The 15,450-nt window shown below is 41.9% G+C and overlaps 1 protein-coding gene and 1 long non-coding RNA gene across 4 annotated transcripts in view; one reads left to right on the top strand and one right to left on the bottom strand.

Moving 5' to 3' along the window:
* Window positions 1-5,357, bottom strand: part of LOC107216436 — a 41,062-nt gene extending 35,705 nt beyond the window's left edge. For both annotated transcript variants that reach the window (XR_004500472.1, XR_001525532.2), the window contains exon 1: window positions 2,699-5,357. This is a non-coding gene — a long non-coding RNA (uncharacterized LOC107216436). The remainder of the gene's footprint in view (window positions 1-2,698) is intronic.
* GRIN3A (glutamate ionotropic receptor NMDA type subunit 3A) overlaps window positions 1-11,387 on the top strand; it is a 66,050-nt gene extending 54,663 nt beyond the window's left edge. The window contains exons 7-10 of one of the 2 annotated variants that reach the window (XM_015653592.2): window positions 6,117-6,281; window positions 7,004-7,077; window positions 8,820-8,898; window positions 9,978-10,063. In XM_015653592.2, the coding sequence (XP_015509078.1) occupies window positions 6,117-6,281; window positions 7,004-7,077; window positions 8,820-8,859 (279 nt within the window). In that variant the 3' untranslated portion in view covers window positions 8,860-8,898; window positions 9,978-10,063. Of the gene's footprint in view, window positions 1-6,116; window positions 6,282-7,003; window positions 7,078-8,819; window positions 8,899-9,977 lie in introns of both variants that reach the window. The other variant, XM_015653591.2, reaches the window with a different exon arrangement.
* Window positions 11,388-15,450: the final 4,063 nt, after the last annotated feature.

Raw genomic sequence — 15,450 nt, 5'->3', positions numbered from 1 at the left:
AACACAAACCAGTCTGATTCTGTGATTTTTGGGAACCAAAAGCTTTGCAGTTTTCTGGTCCTGGCAGCAAAGCAGATCTGGAACTCAGCCAGCAGGGCAGCAGGCAGGGGTATTTCTGAAAGGCAAAATGCCTGCAGTCAGTGGGTTTGGCTGCTCAGGCCAGACAGTGATAACCAGGGCAGTATAAAAAAGAAGAGCCCTTCCTGGTCCATGCTTTGGGAAAAGTTAACTAATTGAGTGTACACACACTTTCATAGCTTTTTAGCTATGTTTTAAAAAATGATACCATTGAAACTGTTATCTTCTGTTTTACTTGAAAGGCTTATATATTATCCCTTTTATACTCACAATGGTCACAGGGCAGCTGGACCTCTAACTGACTGGCAATTCAGTCAGATAACAACCAACATATGGAATAAAAAATCATTATATTGCCACATACCATTTTTCTAGTTATTAATATCAAGAACTTGCTGATGCTTCACACAAATGGTATCTAACCTGACATTTAAAATAACAATATATGAAAGCACACAGACCCTGTCAGCCAAAACTGACCCTGTCACTGAAGTCCCACTGCTTTCCACAGTGGTCATGCTGGGGAACGGGCAGAGTGCTGTGAGGCTCCCAGTGCCTGAGGGACAGGTTTATGCTAGCAGTGGGGACTGGTCCTTGACCACAGCCTTCCATTTGATCCAGCCCAGCCACACTGCAAAAATAAAATCCATTCATCTTAGAATCGTGGAATAATTTATATTGGCAAAGACCTTTACAATCAGTGAGTCCAACCATTAATTCAGTACTGCCAAGTACACCTCAAAATTGTGTCCCCAAGTTCCACACCTGTAGGTCTTATATATCCCTTTAGGGATGGTGACTAATCCTCTCTTCATCTCCCATATGGATTTTATCTCAAATCTCTGAAGGAACTTGCTTAGACTCACTGTGTCTTGTGCCTGAATTTATGATCTTTGACCTCAACATCACTCAAGAGGTGCAATCAGACAGTGCCTCATTCATCTTGCCATTCTTTCACCCAGTTGTCATCTAGAAAACTGTGCCTTTTGGCTCTTTTTCCTAGTCCCTTTAAAGGTCAATCAAGTTTCTTTTTTGTTACACCCATTACCTGACAACTCAATGGTGACTTGTCCAACCTTGAAACTCTGGTTTATGTTTCCCCATGGTGCACTGCAGGTGTCAAGGGAAGGCCATGCAGACACTTCCAAAAAGGAAACAAACTGCCCTGTGCTCATACATAGCAGCTGCCCATCAGTCACCTTTCACAGCACCTTGCTGCCAGAACATGGCAAACAAACACAAAGAACAGGGAAAAAAGGTTCTGCTGTACCAAGACAATTTTCTCAGTCTGCACTTACGCTGTCTGGGAAGGAAAAGTCACCCCTGCCTATAGGAGGAACTGGGAATGTTACCAAAAAGGGTCTCACAAAGTGAGAGATGTTACACTGAAAAGGGGTCATCTCAGTGTGGGAAGAAACAGTGGGTTCTGGACTTCCACTGTGTTAAAAAATACTTTTCATATCAGCCATGCAGAAAGAGAGTATTGACTCTGTCAACAGAGTCAGGAGATGTCTCCTGCAAATGAGTAAAAGATTTAAATTCATCCATTGAAACTGAAAACAAACAAAAGAAAAAGGTGACTGTCTAAAGAGGTACTGACAGGGCTTGGAAAATTGATGAGTAGAAAATAAAGCATTTATTACAAAACTGTTTTTCCAGCTCTGTGCAAAAGTCCTCACAACAAGCAGGGAAAGAAATTTGCCAATGAAATTGTCTTGCCAATGGGAGACAATATTTAGAGTATCTTGAAATTTGTCACTTGAAACCTTAAAGCCATGGTCACCAGTCTTTGCTAAGAATAATCCCCCTGAAGAGATTAGATATGTATTATTTTTAAGGTGCCACTTCTTTGAGAGCACAGAAAACCATAAGAATGAAAATCAAGTGTAAAAATAAGTGTCTCTGCAACTATGAGAAATGCCACAATATGGAGAGGGGAAATGTTTAAATACCACTTAACTGACTAAGTAAAAGCATCAGTATCAGTAGGATTTTTCAAGTCTACTGAGATGCGTAAATGAGTTTAGAATTCTGCCCTTCATAACCATTTGGCCCTACTAATTCCTTCTCAACACAGGTGCTGCAAAACTTAACCTCCAAATATCAGCAAACCTTTTTTAAATCCTTACAGGGAAAATGCAATCAAGAAAATACAGCTTATTGTTATAATTACATGATACCCATGTTTAGTGTTTGGGTTCAGCAGTGTGCAGCACCAATATCTGTGCTGTGCTGCCAGCCTGCAGATTATCCACAGGAATCTTTACAAGCCTCTAAGTCAGACCGCAGGGGTATTTGATGACTTACTCAGTGCAGCAAGGGAGAATAAAGCATTTACAGCCTCCTGTAGTAGGGAGTAACACAGGAGTTCTTCCCATGAAAACAAATGCTGAAGTCACTACATGCTGTTTTTGTCTCTGCTCCCTGCTCCAAAGTGAACACAAATGTCTGACTGTCTTCTCTATATCCCTTTGCTTCTATTCAGGGTTTAAAAAAAAAAAAAAAAAAAAGCATATAACTACAGTGGAAATCACAGGAAGTATTTAGATAGCAATTGCATATATGGGTTGATAAACTGGAAAAGTCTCTCCAAGGATATATACAAAAAAAAAGCACATACCTCCTCTTGTATTTGTTGGTGTCCAGAAAATGCCAATTTCCCAATTTGCCAGTGGGAAACAACAAGGCTGTTGCAACTGTTGTGCTTAGCACCCATTAGCAGTAATTATCACAAGATTGACTACATTGTTTTTTGCTCCAGAACTATTACATGGCCATAATTGAGATCTTTCTCCTAAAATGCAAGGAGCTACCTCCTGGATTTATGATTACAAACTTGGAGCAAGAGCTGTATTTTTATCCTGGCTTAATACAGAATACGCCACATGGTGAGCTTTTATCGCTTAAAAAAAAAGTAAAAGGAGACTAAAATAAGATATTGCAGTAGAGAAATACGTCAGTTTGTTTTCTCTTGCCAGAACACTCCCAACCCACATACCTACTCCCCTGGCCCCTACCCCATGAGCAGTGAGGAAGGCAGTGATGCAGAAAAAAACCAGGGTTTTTCTGCTCTTTCCACTATGCACCTAAAAATACAGAAAGGAGCAACAAAGTATTAGGGTTTGCTTCTCTAATCAGCATGAAGCAATGAAAATGAAAGGAACCATTATTAAATGGTTTCCTTTACTATTTAACATGTGTGTCTCTACAGTAATTATGGACAGCTGATGAATAGCCATTTTACAATGGTTCATGAATGTGCTGATACTGCTATGTGTAATCACTCCATACACTCCATACTGCTATGTGTAATCAATCCACACTGTTAATTATTTCTCCCTAACCTTGTTTTCCTCCCTTAATTTAATCTCAAATATTTGCTTCTACTGTGCAGCTTTTATCAGGCAGCTCTTCCAATACATTACCTTCTTTATTGCTAGATTAAATATTCTTGATGCTTTGTTTTGCCACTTCCTTTCCTAGGAAAAGATGTCTTGTTTGGGACAATTTCAAAAGCCGTCCATTACAGGTGAAAAACTCATCCAGCATGACAGTGCTGGGATTTCTTTCACCTGTTTCCAGGGAAGGTAGAAAACAATTCTACAGAGCTGACAGGACACAGAGCCAGACCCTCATCAGCATAAATCAGAGAGGCTTTGCTGAAGACAAGGGATTACTTTTTATTTAAGGAGCTGGCCAAGTGTACTCTCTGCAGCAGTGCTGGAGTGGCACCAAACACTGACCCCAGGATGGAGAAGACATCCCAGCATGCAGAAACCCCCACTGCAATAGGGCTTTTTATTATTGTTTTGAATGGCTAGAGTTTTATGATATTACATTAAACCTAGTTCCCATGGCAAGAACCACCCACAGGCTGTTACTCTCTGTGACATTCAACAGCTGGAGCCTGGGAGCATCAGTAGATATGTGTATTCATCAGATGACTGAGCAAATACATTCCCTTTTAATTATTGTTCTGATTGTTCTTATGTTTACTGTTACCTCTGCATCTCTAAGTAAGTTGCTGCATACTTTCCTTTGAACACCCTTTCTGGGAAGGAAGTGATTTGCATCAGAGCCTTCTGGAAAACTCACATAAGCACCTTTAAACAGTATGTTCAGCTATTTCGGATAGCAGGTTTTTTAGCTTCTTACAGATACTTACAGATGTGCCGTATTCAAAGATGGGCCATGCTGAGGTCTTACTGTGAGACCTCAGAAAAAGATCAGACATGGCACCTCATTCTGATTTTATTCCACCTAGGTTAAAAGTTGGGCTTCACTGCTGGTTAAAAGAAACAGGTCACACAGAGATCTACAGTCAAACACTTTGGTTGTTGAGAAGTGTAAAGCATTGCCACCTGTCACCCTCCTGTGCCCCTAAGTGGAAGGACAAACTATGGGACAGCATCAATAAGAAATTGTGGAGAGGCAAGTTTTGCCTTGAGGTTGAGTTGATGCGGTCTCCATATCAAAAAGCCCTTGTGTCAAAACTCTGACACACTTCTACTCCAGAGCCACTTTGCTATGGCTTTTTTATGGTTTCCAGGCTGCAGTGAGTTTCTTTAGAAATCACTTTTACACTTCCATTATACCCTTTAACACCCTTGAAGTGTTTATTCACTGGTACAAAAATTCTCGTCCTGAAAGTTCTGTTCAGTGTGCTTCGGTACAAGGAGGTTGATTTTGGCAGAGGATCCCCAAAACAAGAGTTCGCTGCCAGTGCCAGCATGGGAAAGTTCTCACTCTTCTAGATTGCTGAAGCTCTTTTCTTGTAAAAAACACACAATATGCTCTGTCGTACCATTGTGTTATAAAGAAATAAAGTATGCAAACCAGAATAGAGAAATACAGCTCAGTCACCCAACAAAAGTACACAATGGAACTTCCAAACCCTCAGCTCTGGTGGACTCATCAGTTACCAATTTGGTGGCTTAAAATGACCTTAGAACAAGACTTCACAATTATTCTGTGATGTATCTTTTGACTAATTCCAATTTCTTTTTCCAGCTTACAAAAATAGTTATAATAAAGCACAATCCCCACCCATGGAGCAAATGAGCACAAGGAACACAACAAGTTCAGGGTAGCATCATCACAGGTGACACACAACCCTACCTACCCAAACTCCCAAACTCTTTTTTTTTTTTTTTTTTTTTTTTTTTTTTTTTTTTTTTTTTTTATTTACTTGAGGAATAACATGGTTTAATAGAAAGACACAAATGGAATTTGTATTACTGGAAATATTCCCATAGTAATCTGTGGGCAGTAATGTTTTACAAGGGATTTTAGTTATTGGTGGAGGCCTGAGAGTAAAGGTACTACATGCATACTTCACCCATTAATTGCACTGCAGGTATCTGTGGTACAGATTTCTGCTCTACACAGTTTCTTGGTGTTCAAACATGATTAATGCCAATAAGACAAATTAATTAAGGGCTTTGTGCACTACATGAAAAAGGTGGGTTGGTAAAAAAGGTGGGAGTGTTCCTGTTTTCCATAGATGCAGTCAGAATTTCTAACAAACACACTATCAGTTCTGTTAATGTAGGGAGTGGATGGGTGCCATGTTTGTGCTACTTATTTCACATTTTCTCCATTAAGGGTAAAGCACAAAAAGGGAAAGTTAACAATCAATTCCCAGAAAATATGAACATTAGCTCCCTGCTGATGGAGGACTTGCTTTATAGTTCATTAACTACATTCTGTCAAGCAGTACTTGCTTTTCAAATGCAAAGACACTGCAAACACTGGGTTCTTGTACATGCTTAACACTCCATCTCATATGGGGAATAGCACCAAATTCCCTGGTGTTTGGCTGATTCTCTTCCCATGGCAGATCCTTTGCTCTGACTAAACACTAAACACTAACACAAGCAGCACACAAAGGCTTTGCTGTGAATTGTATCCAGACTGTTCTGCATTATTTCACCACTGTGTATTCAGTCAGACCACATTTCCACACGAGAAAACAAGGCATCTGCTTCAGCACACTGACAGCCTCCTGCATTAACTTTCCCTTTTTATTTTTTTCACAGACACTGCAGATGGGGATAAAGCATTTCTCAGGGCTCTTCGTGATGTTGTGCATTGGCTTTGGTTTGTCCATTCTCACCACTATTGGGGAACACATTGTGTACAGATTGGTCCTGCCACGAATCAAGAAGAAATCCAAGATGAAGTACTGGCTCCATACCAGTCAGGTATGTGTTCTAAAGGGACCCTGTGAAAGTTGTGTGTCTGACTAAGAAAGCCTGGGACAAGAAGAAAGTATAAAATGTTGTAAGAGCACTGACAGTTGGAATTTGGAAGGTGACAGCTGCTTCTGGATCTAGAAGAGGTTGACCGAAGGATGGAACAGGAAACACAAGCAATTTAAATATTCAGTTGCAAAGCTTGCGGAGGGACCTTTGCATTTGCACTTGCAGCCTCACAGCTCGGCTCTTTTGGATGACAGAAGCAACTGTGTTGTTATCCTGAACTGGCAAACCAGAACACTTCATCTCAATGTTACAGGTTTCCAAAGCTGTGAGGCATGCAGGAAATGCTGGGTAACCTCCCTCATTATACTAATGGGACAGAACTGATCTGGGTGTTTGCTCTAAAGGAAGAAGTTACAGCAAAAGTTACAAAAATAAAGAACTTCCTTTGCTTTAAAGCAGCACAGTGGAAGAAATCTTTTAAAACTAATTTAACACCAAAGATTATTCCCAAACTATTCATCAACCTTTCAGCTTGCCCTTCTTTGGGAAAGTACGGGAAAATAAATCTGTTGTCATGACAAAGCACAGAAGATTGCTTGTATCCTTCAATGTGCAAAATAATTTATGCTCAAGTCCATCAGACAAAGCCCAAATTGTTTACCTATTTGTGGAGCCATTTTTAATCTTGCTTTTATTAATTAATGTTCCTCTTTTCTCTCTAGAGATTGCATCGTGCTCTGAACAGTTCATTTATTGAGGAAAAACGTCAGCCTAAGAAAAAGCGAGTAGAAAAGAGGTAGGAAGTTCTCCATGCCTTAATACACAAACTGTAAAAATTACCTTGAAATTAAATATCTTGTGTCTGGATATGTAGTTATGTATCTAATACACCCCAAAGTTAATAGAATAAAAAAAAGAAAAAAGGAAACAAGATAGAAGTGACAAATGAGGGCGGCAGAAATTAATTATTTTTTCTAGTATTAAATCTAGAAATCTTGTTCTTTCATGATTTTGCATACAGCTAATAAAAAACCTCCCATTGCAAATAGAGGCTTTGCAGTTGAAGTCCGCTGCCCTCTTGTTTAGGGTATTAATGACTCCCATGCCAAAGTACAGCAGGTGTAACCAGGGCTCCATGAGGCAGAGCATGTAGAGGGAAAGAGAGGTCAGGCACTCACATGCCTGAAACTCCTTCAGCTCTCTTCTTTTGTAGAATGAGAAATAAGTTGAGGAGAGGCAAATGCCATCCTTTCAGAAAACATTGTCTCTAGCAAGTGTTGCTGGAGAAAAAAGGAGGCAACAACCTTGCCTTTTTTTCATAGCCTGTGTCTTCTGCAGTGGAGACAACGGAATGTACAGCTTCCAGGAACACAAGGCATTGCATGAACTGTGCACTCAACCCTACTGCTGCACTTTGTAAGGACATAGACAGCAACACTGCTTTTCTACAGAGAAGTTCAGGCACAGAGTATAGAATAAAAAAACTCTTCCAGAATGTTACTGGATGTTTGGCCTGACTGAAACCTACAGATGTCAATGTATGTTGTGTTTCTTTGATATTCCTCTGCTAAAGTCAGAAAATATAAACAATTAAGCATCTATAAGTTCCTAAGCTACCTTTATACACACAAGTGTCTAGAAATGCCTGCACTTGATCTCTGTTCATTCCTTCATCTTATCAAACACCAAGTATGGCACCTCCTTGTACACACAGCCACTCCTGACTTTTGATGTGTGAGCAGGAGGAGAGGCAATGAGTATTGCAAAATGTTTCCTCCTGCTCCACCCTCCTTGCTGGGTGGAACAAGATGAGATGGTCCATAAGCCCCCCAGGCAATGGCTTAGAAAAAATCCATGCAAATAATCTTTCAACTTGGGAGAGTGAAGATGTACCACTGTTCAAAACCTTCTGCCTACACAGCAGTCAGACCACAGGTGTGTACATGCACACCCACCACTGTCCTTGCTCTTCTCACCATCTCAGGGCTGCTGTTTGCACAGAACTGGGATGGATTTAACTCAACAGACCCACAGGTGGGGTGTCCAGCTTGTCATGAACACTGGTATGGCAAGGCACAGCACAACTTTCAAATCACTTACATTTATCACACGTAGTTTCATTCCTGCTGGACACTGAGGAACTCTTAAAAGCACCAAAGATAGAGAAAAGAGGTGCAAATAATTGGCATCATGCTACTGCTGGTATCCTCATGGAGGAAAACCTATTTGGTTTTTTAAGGTCATAATTTTCCAAAAACTAGGAAAGCTGCTCAGCATCAGTAGCCCCATTGTGAATGGTTTTATTGACTTGGTGAAGCTGGAGTGCTAACTGTGGACTCTGGCATCTGTTAAAATCAACTGCCCAGACTTGAGAGTCTTCCCATCTTTTATTTTGAAATATGAGAAAATAGCTGATCTGCACAAAAATAGACAACTCTACATACACATCCCTGCTGGGATTCCTTGAGCTCTCTGGAGCATGATTCAGGCAGGGGTTGCTGCTCCTGTCTGAAACCTCCCCTCTTGCCTCTCTTCCAGCACATCTCTTGGAGAACACTCCCAGACGCCACGTCCTTGAACAAAATTTACACTTTCCAAGTTTCTTTACTGCAGGCAGGTGAGAAAAGTATCCATCCTGGAAAGCAATTGTTTTCAGCAGTGACAGCCCTAAAATACCAACCTCCTTCCTTACCCTGCCCACTGGGAGCTCACACAGAGAGGCCTTCTGTCCAAGAATACCCACAGAAGAGCTCAAGCATAGAGCAACTTGAAATGCAGCTCCTTCAGAATTTAAACCTCCCTTTATCGAATGAACACACACCAACTTGTCCCAAAGGGAAAGCAGGCAGGAAGGAGAAGCTCTTCTCCCAGAACAGCAGGCTCTGTACTTCCTTCTGTTGTAGCTGGAGAGCAGAGGCCATGGGCTACTCCTCAGTTTGGGAAGGAACCCCGGAAAATGGCCTGATTTGGGAGGGCACCACAGGGAACTTCCCCAGAGAGAAGGAGAATGTTCTCTGGAATCAAAATATTATGGAAATATTTCTGCAGGAGAAAAAATTGAAGCATTTGAAAAATTTCCCAGATGGGAATTTGTGCCTCAGTACAACAATCCCTTAAGTCTCTGTGGTCTATCAGGAAGCTCAGGAATGAACCTGCAAGGCTTGTATACACATCATTTGTTTCTATCCCCCAAAGCACAAGCAGCTCCCCAACAAGAATAAAGGACAAAGCTTCCCCCTGCACCTCTCCACAGCAGCTTAGCTCTTTCTTTCTCCATGAGAGCAAATGCCCGAGCCACGACAATGTAGTTACACGCAAAGGACTAATACTGTAATAAACATGCACATTGTGACCACAAAAGCTTTCAGAAGTCTTTGAAGGACTCAGATTTTCCTAAGCTGCAGCTGAGTAATATATAACAGAAAAAAAAACAAAAAAAGAAAAAAAAACCCAAAAAACAGTTTTGGGGAAGATGACATTAAGTGTTCTGTTCTAGCCTCTGCTACGGTTAAATCACAAAAATTTGGTCGTTTAGATTCATGATTTGTTCTTTGCAAGAAAACATAATTCCAGGGATAAAGGAATGTAATATGTAACAGCAGCCTTAAAATTTTTCCTGTAGGATGGCTCACAGGGGAGGTCTGCATACACACAAGAGCAGGCTTTGATGTGGTGTTAACTCTCCTCTCTGTTCAGGGCCTACGTGGGGAACAGCCAGCATGCAGTCTGGAACACAACCAACCTGGGCAACTGCCACCGAAAAAAATATATCTGTACTGATGAGGGGCAAAATGAGGTGACAATCCATGAGCATCAGGACATCCCCCTGCCACAGGGGAGAAGAGGCACTCCGCCATCCTTAACTACCAATGGGAAAGCAGAGTCACTCAACGCTGCAAAGACCTCAGTGCTGCAAGAGCTGACAGAGCTGGAGAAGCAGATCAAAATCATCAAGCAGGAGCTGCAACTTGCCATGGACAGGAAATCAGAGCTGGAAGAGTATGCAAGGAAAAACAGAACTGCAGAGCCCTAGGCTAGCATACCTGGGCCCTTCCCCTTTTCTTCCTTTCCCCCCTTCCTCTGTAAAATTTGTAACACACTTTTGTAATGCCAGAAAGGGGTGCAAAAATAAAGCAGGCAATAAGCTCTTTGGAGAGCAGAATTGCATCAGCCCACAGCCACTGCCACCCTCCTGGGTCCTCCTCCTTTCACAACAAGTTTCTTACTCTCCTGGAAAACAGCAGCTATTCCCAAGAACTGGAGAGACAAAGAGCATCCCAGTGAGAGTTCCTTGTTTCTTCACCTGACAGTACAGTGAGGTTCCACTTTTTTAGCCCTTTCTGTGCATTAATTCAAAAAAAGATACCAAAAAACAGCTTCAACTGTTCATAGGGAGTGTGTCCCTTTGTTGGTACATTTTTGTTGTGTTCTGTATGGGTCTAGTCTCTGTTCATGTGAAGGCTCCTCACGGATGCCTCTTTATAGCAGATGCTGTTCTGTGTTGGCAGTCCCTTCCCTCCTGGCACAGGCTCACGAGACAAATTCCTGTGTGGCAAACAACACACCATTCCCTCAGCCATATCAGCACAAATGGAGGTGTGGCTGCTCTGAGGGGAAGGAACTCAACCAGCTTAAAATAACTTGGCAAAAACCAAACCACCACTTCTGTCTGCCTGTGAGATTAGGCTGGGCTTCCACTCCCTCCCAGAGAGAATCCGTGCAAACACTGCACTGGCAGGTGAAGGGATGGGTTCACAGTGGCACAGGGCAAGGAGGAGAACGCAGAGGGGGCACTACTGTACATCATTATTTACCTCAAAAAGTGAAATATTTGCCACTGTGAAACTACTCCCTTAATACTCTGTCTTAAGAGAGGACAGTAACATTCTTTCTCACAGATGAGGTGACTAAAGGGGCTCTGGACCATTATTTATTCAGATGCCATTATTTATTCAGAACCAAAAGGAGTCACCTTCATGAGTGGATGAAGAATGAGAATTGTGGTTTCAGAGGCAATGTACTGAATGGAGCCTGTTCCCTCCTGGGTGATGATGGGAAGGAAGGGTAAGCTGTTCAGCTTCTGAATAAACACTGCATCAACCTAACTGACTGTGTTTTTTAAATAGGGTTTCTACCAATTTTTAGAAAGCACTTCCCAACACATCCCATATTACAGAGAAAAGGAAAGTTTGTAACACTGTATCTTAACTCTGGTCTCCCAGATAAGTCACCAAAAGTAGTTTTTACCCTCTTGGTATGTCCAGCCACCTGCAAGAATTTTCCCCAGGGTGTTCTTGTTAGCTGTTGTTCAAAGGCTACAGGCAGACTGATGAAGATGTTCTACCTCTTTGTACCTCTAACCTTTGAAAAACCCTTGCAGATGAAAAGCTCTGCATCTGCACTAAAAGCTGATCACATCAAGACCCAGTCTAATTAGCCTCATCAGGAGCTGATTTTCTGCTCCCTGCTCAGGGCTTCTCTGCTTTTGTGTGTCTGCTCCTTCCAATGCAGTAACATGGGGATAAGAAACTAGGACATAAAACACGGAAATGGGATCCACAGGCCTGCACCTTGGTAGGTGTAATAGATCTGGGATGTCAGGATTCCTGACAAACTTGATAGGCAAGGTTACTTCTGTTGTTTTCCCTTCCCCTTCATCCCTGCTTTAGATAATACGTTTTTAGAAAAAAAGGGTTTTTTTGTGTAGCATCTGATGCCTCAACCTCACACATCACATGGTTAGAACAGATGAATATTGCTCTTTTCATTAAAATACTAGAAAAGTATTTCAGTCCAGTTTTATAAGTACTTTTATCATGGCTTTTATGTCTTTATCACTACACACATGAGCCCAGAAACAGATTTTTTTAAAAAAGGTAACTGAAAATGTTAATCATATCTTAAACAAAAATGTTTTGCTTCAAAGCTACAAACACCAAATCCTTCAACAAATCAGACTTCATTTAAAAGCAAAAGTATAAACAGAAAAATATCAACCACCTAAGGTTAGGTGGTTGCTTACTGTTAAGCAAGTGTTACTTCTGGTAGTTGTCTGAGGAACTTCTCCCATGTCAAATGCAGAATAGGGATTCCTCTGAATTGCTGCAGCACTAAATATGCCTTTTCAGAAAAGACCCCCAAGTTACTGCTGCCCAACAGAGACATACTTTGACATGTTATTTTCTTGTTCAGCCACTGCTGCAGCCTGGTCCCCTGGGGACAGAAAATTTTAGATTGTGGCAGAGGGGAGGATCTGCTGTAACAGAAGGTGCACAGGAGACCGGAGATGAGGCTTTTTCTTTCTTGTCTAAGACACTGAATTTAGCAAACCTGTTCATAAAGAATACCTGTCACCCCTTTACTTTCTTTTACCCCAATATTTACTAGTCCTGATAAATTTTAATTATTTTCATACATTATGTTTCTCGGTGATTTAATTAAAAGCAGAGAGAAACTCAGTAATTTCCAAAATTAATTTGAAAGAAGCTATTATTTTGAAACAAAACCAAGACATTTTTCTTACTAAGGGAGAACAGGAGTTTCCAAAACTCCTTTTTGAAAGCCATGCTCCTATGTGTGACTCATGCAGATTGTTTGAAGTATCCATTTCCTGCCATGAGCTGGGGGAAGCCAACCTGAGCAGTGTGCACGCAAAGCTTAATTTCAATAGAAAGGTGATACAAGAGTGACTGGGGAAGGACAGCGTGGCTTTTTACCTCTGCTGGGGCTGTTCAGTTTAAATTGCTGTTCACTGCTGGAGAAGGAACTCTTGCTGCTGTAACAAAGCTGTTTGAAGATGCAGATAGTTTGTTCATAAGCCAAGTCCTGGTTGTGATGAACAAACATTTGTACCCCAAAATCCACCGGCAGCATTAACAGACCATTCTTTAGACAACTTGCTGTCAGAACCTGTAATCCCAGGAGCAACTTTCAGTGAAAGGCGAAAGGCTTCTACTCTCATTCCTTCTAGCAGCTCTTACACATCTTCACAGCACTTGCAGAAATCCTCAGCATCCCAAGTTCCCCTTGGAAAGCAGGATGCTGTGTTCCTTCTCACTTTTCAGGATTCCTCATCATTTGCAAGGCTTTATTTATATATTCTGAATGTTTTCACCAATATAATAATGAATAGTGTAAGAGCCTGTGATGTACTCCTTCCACTTTGTATCTGGCACTTCCTGCAGGGAGGGGATACAGGAAGGCAGTAGAGATTCCATGCTTCAGGAAAGGTCCACCCATGAGACAGACCTCTGACAGGTGCACCTTCGATGCACATTCAGTTTACACAGAAAACACTACACCCTAGGAAGAAATGTGGAAAGGCAACAACTTCCCATTTTGATTTTAGGAGCAGACTTCAAATGCAGCCTCCAAGTACAGGGAGCACTGAGATTCTAAGCCACACCACATCCCTGCAAAAACTTCCAGCAGCCATGGCAAAATGACTGCAGAAATAATGCAGAATCCTGGAATAAGGTACTGGGGATAGAGCTAAAGAGACAAAAGTTGTTCTAGTTGATCATATGGAGGGAGGGAGGGAGGGAGGGAGGGAGGGAGGGAGGGCTGTCTCTTATACACATCTAGATGGAGGGAGGGAGAAATTGTAGAAGTTTCAAGCTTGTGAGAAATGTTTCCAAGAACTGGACAAAGGATGGGAGAACAGACAGATAGTACCAGAGGCAAGAGAACCAGAAAAATAAACCAAACAACAGCTTTAATAAGAATTTCTGCATGTAGTAGTTTAGATTCGCCAATTTGAGTTTCATGGCCAATGCACCAAATAATGTAATGGGTTCTAGTGCTGGCTAAAGTCACCAGGGTACATACTCATTTGTTGCTCTGAGATATGGATTACGAGAAGGGACAAACAGGCTTAAAACTTAAAAGGTATAATGAAACTTTATTAAGGTCCTTATTATTAAAGAAACTTTATTAAGGTCAGGACTACAAGAATAAGAAGAATCAGTATAAAACCTGCAGAACATCTTTCCTCCCCCTGCCCAACTTTTTCCTTTCCTAACTGACCACATAGAGACAAAACCTGGGATATTCAAACAGTACCAATTATACAATAGTCTTTCATCACTTCTTGTAGGGAGAGGAGTTTTCTCTTGTCATGCCATGGAGACTTCTCCACAAGAAACAGTTCTCTCGTGGATTTTCATTTCCACAAATAGCAGCCACCCAGGCAAAATTTCTGCATCACGACATTCCTCCCATTTTCACAGCCCTCCTAGAGGTGTGTCCATGGGCCATGAACTCATGGGGTATTATTTTAAGGATGAGTTGTTCAAACGCAAAGGTTCTCTTCATCTATTTCTTCTTCTCTCCCTGGGGGCAAAGGTTCTTCATCACTCTCATCTCTTTCCCTGTTCAAGCTTCTCATGGGATCACAGCTACTCCAATCTGCTTGATTTCATCAATGGATGCCTCTGCTCAGATCTGCAGTTTGAATACTTCATCCCCCCCATACTCAAGAATTAAAGGAGATATTTCAGTATATCATTGTCTATCTCCATGGTACTACCAAAAGAATTTTCAGCTGCATTAGGGCATCTTCGCATTCTCCTTCCATCTGAGGCTTGACTCCTTCTTTTACTGACTTTGGTGTTTTCATGTTGTCATTCTATGTGTCATCACTTTTTCTTCTCTCCCTTGGGAGAGGATCAAGGTCTGCAGGTCTCATCTATGTAGTGAAAGGGTTAATAACTTTCTCAGGTCACAGCAGTCATGGTGTTGGATTTCAGGCTGTGCTGGGCCCCTCTCTCTGCCCAGCAGTTGGCAGTCGCTGGGAGGGGAGGCTGAGCCTGGAGCCATTGGTGCGCACCAGGGAGAGGGTTTAGTGTAGGCAAGATGTCAGCAGCTGTGGCCAGGCCCAGCCTGGGGTCAGGCCCACAGCCTCCATCCCCTGCCTGGGAGCTGTTGGGGTCTGGCCTGGCGTCCCCCAGGCCGCACAGGCTGTGGGTGAGCAGGGCCGGCCTCACCAGAGCTCCAGTACCTTCTGGGTCCGGAAGAAAAAAGAGAGAGAGAGAAAGAGAAAGAGAGAGAGAGAGAGAGAGAGAGAGAGAGAGAGCGAGAGAGAGAGAGAGAGAGATTTCCCGGGATTGTGGTTTTAAGATGTGGAATTCACAGAGGCGGATCTAATTTCTAAATAGTTCAAAATGCTGTT

The sequence above is a fragment of the Parus major genome, chromosome Z, assembly GCF_001522545.3.
Source record: "Parus major isolate Abel chromosome Z, Parus_major1.1, whole genome shotgun sequence".
NCBI lineage: Eukaryota > Metazoa > Chordata > Aves > Passeriformes > Paridae > Parus > Parus major.
Note: the sequence above shows the minus strand (reverse complement) of the source record. Positions and strands in the feature narration are given on the sequence as shown.